An 11931-nucleotide genomic window follows, 5' to 3' on the forward strand; every position below is an offset into this window, starting at 1 on the left:
CAGATTGGCCAAAGACCAACTTAAAGCCTGATACCTGCTAAGATTCTTGATATGAATGCTGGACTACATTTTTCTTATATTACTGTTACTGTTACTGTTATTTCTGATCTTTTCATAAATTACCTTGCTTGGCTTCAGAAAAACAATAGAGAGCTACAACAAATCATTCCATCAATTTTCCCTGACCCCTTACATTATCTCTTAATACAGTTATATTGTGCTTGGACCGCTTTCCCAGATTTCTTTCGCAATTCTACAGCTACGTGGTGGAAAAGGGAAATTCAAGAGTTTCACAGCAACCCTACTGACCCAGCGAAAAGTGTTAAATTTGATGGTCTATGGATAGTAAGTTCTACCTCTTTTAATGTTATCTTTTATTTAATGGTTGATATAGAAAGTAGTTTCTGAAGAAAAAAGGCGTATCTTTACTATTTATTTATTTATTTATTTATTTATTTATTTATTTATTTCGAAGGCTTCTATGCTGCTCCATTCACCAAAGCCTCAGGGTGGCTCACAATAATAAATAAATAAATAAATAAATAAATAAATAAATACCGTATAAAACAAAATAATATAATTTGAGTCAACCTGGCCCAAATAAATAAATAAATAAATAAATAAATAAATAAATAATATTAACAATTAAAATAACGTTTGAATAAAAAGGTCTTTGGCTGGCACCGAAAAACAAATAACGATGGCGCCAGGCGGACCTCTCTGGGGAGCGCATTCCATAGATTGGGCACCACCGCAGAGAAAGCCCTCCTCCGAGTACTTACCCTCCTAATATCCTTCCCGGAGGGTTCCCGGAGAAGGGCCTCTGCCGCTGATCTCAAGGAGTGGGTGGGCATATATGGACGTAAGCGCTCCTTCAGGTAACCAGGACCAAAGCCGTTAAGGGCTTTATAGGTGATAACCTATTTGTTATTCTACATTTGTTTTCTAGCATTGTGTACTGTTACTGTACTCTTATGAGGCAGATATGCCAGAAGAAATATTTAAGATTTCTGAACAATACAGTTGATGATAGTTGCTTTCTACTTTCAGCAAATCCAAATCAAACCTTTCTGGTCCATTGTGTTCTTCCTGTCTTCTTATTCATGACCTCCCATTCCTAAAAATAGTAATTAAAAATACACAATTTTCATTAAAAATGTATTTTGAATATTTTATTACTGTTATATTACATTGTAACTCAAAGAAGTACAAGAGTCTTTGGATGGCCCTTCAGGCCAGGACATGGCTTTGCTCTTCCAGAGCTTTCTTTGACTGGGAGAATTCCTCACAGGGTATTGTTGGCTGCTCCAGTGAGGCACCAGTTGGGAATCCAATGGTGTTAGGAGGCAGGTATGGGGACTTGATATTACGTAGGAGAAATTACAGGCCGATCTAGCATCTGGGATGGGGGAGCCTTGTTGCATGGTAGATAACATTTCTTGTTGCATGGTATCTACTCCATAATCGAAGTGATGAAGAGTTAATTAACATCTATAAAATGCTTATGTATTTGTTTTTGAATTTAAGGATATGAATGAACCAGCCAGCTTTGTCAATGGTGCAGTTACTGGCTGTGGAGACCCTACACTAAATATGCCTGAATATGTGCCAAGTAAGTGTTCCTACCACGTCTTCTGTTAGATTTGTATATTTTTGTTTTTTAATAAATATCAGCCTGTCGCCGTCATTATATACTTTTCCGCGGCAGGTCAAGACCTTTTCGTTTGACCAATATTTTAACATATAGTAATTTTAATTGTGTTAGATTTATTTAATTTATTTTAAATAGATTCATTTTATGCTCACTGTGGAACAGTTAACTTATTTTATTGAGGACTGAAATGATGTTGTAAGCCATCCAGAGACAACAGTGATGGATGGCCTACACATTTTCTAAATATAAATAAATAAATAAATAAATAAATAAATAAATAAATAAATAAATGTTTGCTGAGTTTAAGACCAGCACTTTTACAGATGCTGAATTAGGTTTTAGCCTACATTTCTTATGTGAAAAGAAATTCACGGGGTGGTGATAAAAGGCGACTGGAACAGAGGTCTCTTCAGAGCTGCAAGAAATTTACCTGGATATTAAGCAGCTGCTTGCTTGACACGATCTAATCTTTTTCCTGGGGCATGTGTACACAGTGTGTGTTTGGTGGTGCTAGTGAAATGAGCCCCATCACCACCACTGCCTTGGGCAGCGAAGTTGTGGCGCTGGTCCTTTCTGTTCAGCCTTAATGCAGATAGTTTTCCTTCACAAAGACTAGAATAATTTCCTCAGTCATAGAACTGAAAGTGGAGCTTCTGTCTAAAGAAAATTTATTTATTTATATGCTGCCCAATAGCCAAAGCTCTCTGGTTGTTAGTGCACAACAATAAACCAGGTATAAAATATAAATACAAAGAAACACAGTCTAAAGTTCCAGTATGTAAATTTAAAACAGCTAAAATTTCTAATATATAAAAATTTGAAACAGTTTCACATCTAAAATATTTCCATTAAAAACCAGACCTAATGGAAAGGAGCAGACATAACCTATCATATGCCATCAAGAGCCTGGAGATAGAGGGCAGTGTTTGCCCTCTGTGCTGACAAGATAACAGTGTTGGCACCAGGCTGGCTTCAGTGGTGAGACCATGCCACAATATCAACCCAATTCATATTTTTCAGTTTTGCTAAGGCTGAGCCAAAATTCCCTTTACCCACTTTTGTTTCTCAAAATAACCTCCCATGAATATGAAAGTCTGTGATCCATTTATATTCTTAAGGACAGGAGAAAAATTCAGAGATAGTTTGGATAGCATAGCTTGTAGGTCCGCTTGAATTGTCCACTCACCCTAACCTTATGAGCCGGCCAAGTGACTTTGCTTTGTAAACATTGTTTTCTAATCCATATTGCTCACAATTCCAAAGCCATTCCAGGAAGTGTGGCTGGAGAATAAACTACAATGGTCATGGTAGTTTAAGTAACAAAAACTGCAAATCCACATTTCTGGAATTTCAATTCCCCCCATCCCCATGCAATTATGAGGTGTGGAAGTGGTGGAAGATTCATGAGCCCATCTAATGAATGGTTTAAAAATGGCCCATTGTTACTTTTTATTAATGGAATTATCCATAAGTGAAGGCTTTCTGGAAACATGTGGCATATATTATTTTGTTTATTTTGTGGCAGCCTTTTTGCCATCTTTAGATACCAGATGCTTCTCAATTTTTCTTTTCCACTTGCAGATTAAAGTGGAAAATATAAGGAAATTACACTTTCTCCCTTGCAAGCAGGAATCAGAGAATCGCAACATTTTACTGATAGTTTTCCTAGCTCCAGACAAGGAGATTTTTAAGGAAAGTCACATGAGCAATTATCAGTAATATTAAACTATTATATCACTGACATTAAATCTCACTAGCAATATTAGGAGGGAGAGATGGAGTATTTTATGCAACCAGGTCACACATATCCATCTTGGAAGATCTGTTCTAGGTCATCTTAAAGGTGACATCTGTCTCACCCGCCATGCAGCTTTTTGCTGACAGATTTAAGGATGTGCCCAAGCACACTTAAGCTTCAATGATCCCAAGTTAATTCTGGTCAATTTCATTCAAATCTTCTACTTCTGCCAATTGTTATTTATGTTCCACCACCTAAAAAGGCAAATTTTGATCCGCCAAATTGACTTTAAAATGTTGATCTTTATCATCAAATATAAAGATGGGAAAGATTTGTTTTAACCTCCCTAATTTTCAAATTTATCTTTGCTAGGCGTACTAGGAAGGGCAGTTGGGCTGAGTGACAAAACCTTGTGCATGCAAAGTCAACAGTTTCTGCCCGATGGAACTGCAGTTCGACATTATGATGTTCACAATCTGTATGGCTGGTCACAAACTAAGCCAACATATGAGTAAGTCATATTTTTCTTTGTAGTGGCTTCAATGACTTCAGTGCGGTATAGTCAATAGGATGTCAGAATTGTTCCACAGAGCTCTGTGGTCAGATGTTTGTTCAGCAAATTTTCTGAATCTCTTGGACATGTCACTTTTGGAAACAATCAGAATCCCTTGATCCAAATCAGAAATATTCCAGAGCTTTGATTAATTTTGCAGACTCTAGGGTTGCATCCAGGCCTTCAATATCCACTGCAGCCTTCATGTCATCCCACTAGCCTCCCACTCTGAATTATTGTCCAGACTCAGCAAGAAGTCAAGGGAAACCAGACTGCAACATGGCACTCAAACACTGTGCTGTTTCATAGCTAACACAATGCTATTCTTCCATAAGAACTCGTTGGAAATATTTCTTCCCACAGCATACAGTTAAGCTATCAAATTTATTTCCATGGGAAGTGGTGATGGTCAAAACATTGGATGGCTTTAAAAAGGGGTTGTGCAGATTCACAGAGGATGAGATTAACAGTGGCTACTATAGCCTTGCCAAAGCTTGCATACACCTGTTGCTGGGGCCCTCAGAAGTCTTGCACCCATCCTACTTGAGGCATCCTGTGGGCAGCTGATTTGCCGACATGAATATAGAGTACTGGACTAGATGGACTTTTGGTCTGATTCAGCATAGTTTTTCTTATGTGCTTGTGTAATCCCAATAAAGGAACACATTCAACTGAGGTCTTAAGAAGGCTGACAGAAATTGATACTTTAGTGACTCTATGCTCCTAGATCATACAACCATAGAATGGTAGAGCTGGAAGGAGCCATCAAGTCCAACCACCTGCTCAAAACATAACTCCAATTTAAAGAATGCCTAAAGGTTTGCTGCCCAACTGCCTCTTAAATGCCTTCATTGTGGGACAGCTGTGACTTCCTTAGGTATTTAGTTCCATTGCCATTCTGCAATAGCAGTCAGGAAGTTTTTTCCCAGTGACCAGCTGGAGCTTGTAACTTGAGCCCCTTATTCCATGTTCTACACTCTGGGATGATTGAGAAAGATCCTGGCCTTCCTCTGCATGACAGCCTTTCAAGGATTTGAAAAGTGCAATCATTTGTCCCTTCAGACCTCTCTTCCCACAGTTAAGCATGCCCAGTTGTTGCCCTCCTCTGAACTTTTTCCAGCTTATTTGCATCTTTCTTTATGTGTGGTGCCCAGAACAGGGCATAATACTCAAGATGGGGCCTAATTAGTGCCAAATAGAAGGAAACCAGTACCTTATGTGATTAAGAGGTATGCTTCCATTAATGTAGTCAAATACAGCATTCTTTTCTAGATACATTGCATTGTTGGCTCATATTCAACTTGTTATCTTCAACAATCCCAAGATCCTTCTTTCTTGTAGTATCATTATGCCAAGTATCCCCCATTTTGTAACTGTGCATTTGGTTCCCTTCTCTAAGTATAGAAACTGTAATTTGTCCCTATTGAATTTTATTCCATTGCTAGCAGCCCAGCACTCCAGCCTATTAAGACTGGTTTGAATTTTGTTTCTGTCTTCTATGGTATTAGCTATTCCTCCAATTTTGGGTCATCTGCAAATTTGATAAGTACTGCCTGCACCTCTTCATCCAACTTATTAATAAAAAATGTGAAAGGCATTAGTTCCACAGCTGAGCCCTGTGGTACCCCTCTCCTTGTGTCTTTTCAGTCTGAGAAGGTGCCATTGAAAAGCACCCTTTGCTAACTGCAGTTCTTATAGGGCCAGAGATCTGAATCCAGGTCTTCTTCCAGTAAAGTGGCACTTCCAACCAGGGATATGACAATGTTGAGATGTGGGAATGACATCCTCATTTTTGCATTCATGATAGCAAACCCCATAAGCAGGGATAACTAGAAATTCATAGTGTACCTGTAGAAGCTGGGTAACACATAGCCATGTAACATTTTACTTTTATTAGCCTTTTAAGCATCAAGTTTCAATGTCTCATTTCTAAGTCTGCAAGTAAATTGGGATACAACATTAAGAGACCTAATTTCTCACCTAGCTGGGAGCAATTATGCACACACATATTCTAATTACCATATCTGTAAAATTTTATGCTGTGCAAATTTAATTGCTGACCTGCTTTGTGAAACCAAATGGCCAGGTTGGTGATTTTAATATAGTTTAATGTGGATCTTTAATAACATACCAGTAAATGCTATCTTCCAGTGCATTCGGACACCTTGTGTTGAGTTTACAAGAGGGATTCCTCTTATGAGATGTCTGCAAAGGCTATCTTGAGATGGTCCTGCATGATACAGACACAGTTCCACCAACTGTAATAAAGAGTGGCCTGCCATTCACTGATGACATGAAGCAGTTTTCAATGTTCTGATTGGTCATTAAGACTGCAGCATAAGGAATTAAAGGCAAAAATAACCCTTAGCTCCAAGCCTAGGATGTGATGGACTGCTTTAATTAAAAAGCTTGTACCATTTGGCTAGAATTCCATGTAGGATATGCAGAATGATTGTTTTAAATTAAGTGTTCTGTATACTCATTCCGAAATTAATAACCTTAAGAATTTTCTTCAAAAAGGCAAATGTTAAATAGGGGCAAGAGGATGAGTATTATCTAAAGAAAATGGACAAGATTTTCCCCATTAACACAGTATTTCTTTGATTCCAAGGCAACTTTATTACATACTAATTCCTTATTGAGTTATGACTTACTTTAGAAAATGTGTGATTTAATGATAATAAATCTAAGCTGTTTCTTTTCCAATTCAATGAGCAAGCAAAGAGCAGAATATTTTCCCCTACTGGCAGTAATGACCTGAAAGCCCTCAGTAAGCTTGATATTACCATGAAGATAGAGGGGAAAGGCTGTGATGTTTTACCTGAGTGGAAGTTGTATCTGGCAGCACTCCATCCTTTTGCTGTCAATCAATGGAGTCACAAAACTGCTGACGACCAAGAAAGGAATTTCAGATTCGTCTATTGTCAGTCAGATAAAATATGATCTGAACATTGCCAGTGCGCAATAATTCAGCACCATGTATAATAATATCTCATATGATGAAAATGGAGAATAAAACAAAGAACGAGTGATATACACTTTCCTCAATAGAGAACAAATTGCTAAGTTGCTAAATTATGGTAAATACATTCTGAAGCATTCTAATTTATTAATTATTAATTTTTCCACTTACATGATGTACTGTGGAGCTGAACCAAGGCAACCTTATTTAGTTTCCTTTTTCACTTTTGGCTTTCTGAAATAAGTTAGGAAATGCCCTAGAATTTGGATCTAGGAAGAAAGCAGTTCCTAAACTTGTTTTACTAAGCTTTGAAGTGCTCACCGGACTAAGCTAAAGTTCTTTGTAGGCCTTCCCCACTAGTCCTCATAACTTTACTTAGTCTTGGGGCTGGGTTTAAGGCAGAGCTTTTACAAGACATATGTCCTGGTCCAGGGAGGGCTTACATAAAATTTCCATTGGGGCAACTATGTTGATACGTTGAAACAAAAACAGTAAAGCGCCTTGTAATACCTTAAAGATCAACACATTTATTATGTATTGTACAGCTGTACACTAATTTTGTAGAAATGATGCAAAGCTATGCATGGGGACAATGAAAGTCAATTTAATCCCCTACAGTGAATTTCAAAACATTTGCTATAAGACTCAGAAATGATTGAAATATTCAGAGAAAGCACAAGGGTCAGTCCTTCTTATTCTGAACGAGTTCTGAATGCAGATGAAAATCATATGTTTGAGCATGCCACGGCATCAAAAATCCCTGCATTTAGAATGCAGTGTCTTCCCCTGTGAAACTGAGCTGCTGATCCTAGCATTCATATTTGTACTGCTGATTAAAGTAGAAATCCAGGAATATTTTGATATTTGCATATTCCTAAACAAAATCATCTAAGCGACAGCTGTTGGACTAATAACCAGATTGAAATCCAGCTTTCCATTGAATTTTTCACTTCTCCAAATGCTGCAAATGCTGTCCTCAGCAGTTATTGAAATGTATACTTTGAGATACATACATACATATATATATATAGCAAAACTACACTCAAATACACCTTAAATATACCTGAAAAGGCACATTTAAATGAGATATGCATTTAAATGCATAATTTGGAAAAACTGCATGATTGGACAGTATGTTTTTAATTCAGTAGGTTTGGGTGAAGTAAGGCTTAGGAATTTTAGAAGTTGTAGGATCTTTTCTGTCCAAATTTCATAGGATTGTGTCTGAAGTTTGCTTTTAGTCCTCTGTTGTTACAGTAGGTCATATCTAATATTAGGCTAACTTAAAACACATTAATTGCAATAAGTCTACTCTTTCTATGACTATTAGATACGTTACATGAAGATTCACCAGTAAATATATATGTATTCACATGGCATTACTTGTTTTCCTCTCTCAAAAAGTAATACATTTCTAAATAGACTTCCTTAAGGAGTGACCTGGCGTACTAATGAGCACTGCCAAATTGCCATCACTTTGGTGCCCAGTGAACACACCTTGAACCACAGTTTTCCTCAGCACTTCCATGGCAATGAGCACGACACAGCATGAACTTAATCTTCCATCCAGCCTTGCAAGAAAGGCTTTTAATGGGGGATTTACACTGAAAAATTGAGCACCAGAACTTGGAGATGTAGACTGAGCCCTTTTGCACATTTTTAAAAAATCTATATCCTTGACTGTCACTGCATACATGCAGGCAATATTACTCCTTTCAATAGCAGAGAAAATCTCCCAACCTACCCTTCCTGTAGCAGCCTTCACCATGCTAGTCCAAAAGCAAAGGCTTTGAGTAGATGTTACATGTTATTTGCACTGATGATATATTTTATATGAAGGATGAAAGAACCATCTCACCCTTGACTAAAGCATGGAAATGTGCCATTTTGGAATATGCAGATCTGAAAGTGTCCTTTTTTTGGAAAAAAAATGTTCAGAAATTTAAAATGTATGAGCTTCTTTTGGAATGTAATGCTCCTGCAGATGTTCATGTTTGGGATTGTGAAATGAAATGAAGTTCTTATACATGTCTATCTCATACTTCTAAATATTTGAAATTGTTTTCAATTCTTGGCTCAGTTTACATCTGGTCTTATTTCCATTGTTAGTGCTCTACACAGTGTCACTGGAGAACGTGGTATTGTCATTTCTCGTTCAACTTATCCATCAAGTGGTAAATGGGCAGGACATTGGCTGGGTGATAATTTCTCAAGATGGGACCAGCTTTACAAATCTATAATTGGTAAGTGACAGTTAAATTGTACATTCATGACATATAGTATTGCAGTTCCTACTTTTCTAAGCAACTGGCTTTCCTTGATATTGATATTATAATATTGTTCTTGCTTATTTTGCAATGGAATGCATAAAAGAAAAACTAATTTTACCAGTGAGCATAGAAACAATGTTCCTAGATATATTAGCATACTATAATTAATGACACAAGGAAGCAAATCCTGAGTATTAAAGAAAACAGCCATATAAGACATTAATCAAGGCTAAACCATCCTACAAAGGAGCCAGTTACTTATGAATTAGCTTTTTCTGTTGTTGCTTAAAACTTAAGAAATAGAACTTCTCTCAACTACAGTGTTTCAGTGTAACCTTTTGCTTTTCTATTCTTCATTTTCCTCCCACTGACTACTAGACGCAAGGCTGATGCATTCTTTCTTTCCAACTGCAAAATGTTTCTGATCTCGCTTTCAGCTTTACAATATTCACAGTTGTTACTTGCAATGACAATTATAAGGGCAGCTTTCCATGTCAAAGGAGTTATATTTAATTTTCTATCAGATATGTGAATTCTGCATAGCTGAATACATTTTTGCTTTATCAATTAGCAGACACATTCATGCTCGCTTCTCATGGATGTTATCTGAGATATCTTTGCACTGATCTACATTTATGAAATATCTCAAAAACCTAATGGGCCATTGAAGCATTATTGTTTCCCTGGTGGAACTGAATGTACAGAAAATGTAAGAAGCAGCCCAAAGAGCAGGAATGTTGAACCACTTTCAGCCTGAGGAATGAATTCCAATTTTGAGAAGCTAACGGAGAGGCAGGGGCACACAGATGTAGTGGGAAAGACTGGAAGAGAAAAGGGGCAAGGACAAAAATATCAGCACAGAATAGCTTTAAGCTCATGCTGCTAGCAAATAAAGACCTGTCTAAAGTTAGAATGGGAGAGGGCAGCTTCAGGCAAGTTGGGAAACACCAAACAATTGGAGGCAGAGATGACAGAGCTGGGGAGCACAGTCATATGGGAAACCCCCAGGGGATGGGTTGGGGCCCCTGGTAGGCTCTATCCCTTCAGCCCCAGGCCTGAGGGCTACACCCCTGCCATAAAGAGATAACTTCCTCCCAGCATATTACATAATCTGTATGCCCGTGTATTATACTGGCCAGGCATTCCCACTTCCCTGACTTTCCAAGGCCCTGCATTATTGGATGCTGAAGAGGAGACCAAGGAAGAGGTGATGGGAGGGCAGAAGGATCAAAGGGGAGGGGCAGTAGTTGTTGAAGCTCTGTCAGTTATTGCCCATAGTTTCCCAGAGTCATAGTTTCATGCCCATGATGTCCATGACAGTAGACATTAGAGACAGGATTGGGACAGTTTGAGGTCAATACTGTTTATATGAGCAGAGGCTTGCTAAGGGTTCTTAGAGCTGAATCGTCTAGTTAGCTGTGAAGTGCCAATAAATATCTGAATTGTAAAGGACTGTCTCATATTTTGGAAGAGAAGAGATGGGTCTATCACATGATGGAAATGAACAAAATGCTTTACAAGAGGTTGTTATGGCAAAGGGAAAAGAGATTGACTAAGATGTTCTTTTCTTACAGGTATGATGGAGTTTAGCCTTTTTGGAATATCCTATGTAAGTCTTAAACATCACCCAACATTTTCAGCTGCTGTTTTATATTTACAATAATATTGGCTGTTTAGTTATTTTTAATTTTTAATTTGTTCAGACTGGGGCAGATATCTGTGGCTTCATTGGAGATACAACCTATGAAATGTGTGCCCGCTGGATGCAACTGGGTGCCTTTTATCCATATTCCAGAAATCACAACGGCATAGGATACAGAGTAAGATCCACTGTTATTCTTCAATGAATTGTTTTTACTTACTTTGTTTATCCTCAGCTAAAACTCTGGTCCATGCCATGTTCATGGGCTACATTGATGGTTGCAATTTTGTCTCTGTCAATAGCATTACATCATCTTGCTTTTTAATGTTCCCTGGTCCCTTTTTAGATGTTTTTCCTGGCTGTACTCATGGATCACTGCCTTGTCATAGCGAAGGGGCTTGTGTAGCTCAATGAAGCTATGAGCTATGCCGTGCAGGGGCACCCAAGACAGACAGGTCATAGCAGAGAGCTCTGGCAAAAGGTGATCCACAGGAGAAGGAAATGGTAACCCACTCCAGTATCTTTGCCATGAAAACCCCATGGACAGCCCGAAAAGGCAAAGAGATACAATGCCAGAAGATGAGCCCTTCAGGTCGGAAGGTGTCCAATATGCTGCTGAGGAAGAGCAGAGGGCTAGTACTAGTAACGCCAGAAAGGATGAAGCAACTAGGTCAAAGCCACAAGGACACTCAGCTGCAGATGTATCTGGTGGTGAAAGGAGAGTCCGATGCTGCAAAGATCAATACTCCATAGGAACCTGGAATGTAAGATCCATGAATCAAGGCGAGCTGGATGTGGTCAAACAAGAGATGACAAGACTGAACATTGACATCTTAGGAAGCAGTGAACTAAAATGGACAGGAATGGGTGAATTTCATTCACATGACCATCAGGTATCCTACTGTGGGCAAGAATCCCTCAGAAGAAATGGAGTAGCCTTCATAGTCAATAAAAGAGTAGGAAAAGCAGTACTGGGATACAATCTCCAAAATGACAGAATGATCTCAGTTCTAATCCAAGGCAAACCATTCAACATCACAATAGTCCAAGTCTATGCCCCAACCACTGGTGCTGAAGAGGCTGAAGTTGACCAGTTCTATGAAGGCCTACAA

The 11931-nt window shown here is 38.4% G+C and overlaps 1 protein-coding gene across 1 annotated transcript in view; it reads left to right on the forward strand.

Moving 5' to 3' along the window:
- SI (sucrase-isomaltase) overlaps positions 1-11931 on the forward strand; it is a 219470-nt gene that overhangs the window by 150401 nt on the left and 57138 nt on the right. The window contains exons 33-38 of the mRNA XM_044434407.1: positions 211-345; positions 1528-1612; positions 3765-3903; positions 9017-9150; positions 10752-10786; positions 10881-10997. Of these exons, the coding sequence (XP_044290342.1) occupies positions 211-345; positions 1528-1612; positions 3765-3903; positions 9017-9150; positions 10752-10786; positions 10881-10997 (645 nt within the window). The remainder of the gene's footprint in view (positions 1-210; positions 346-1527; positions 1613-3764; positions 3904-9016; positions 9151-10751; positions 10787-10880; positions 10998-11931) is intronic.

The sequence above is a fragment of the Varanus komodoensis genome, unplaced genomic scaffold (genome assembly GCF_004798865.1).
Source record: "Varanus komodoensis strain SLA01 unplaced genomic scaffold, ASM479886v1 scaffold28, whole genome shotgun sequence".
Classification (NCBI taxonomy): Eukaryota; Metazoa; Chordata; class Lepidosauria; order Squamata; family Varanidae; genus Varanus; species Varanus komodoensis.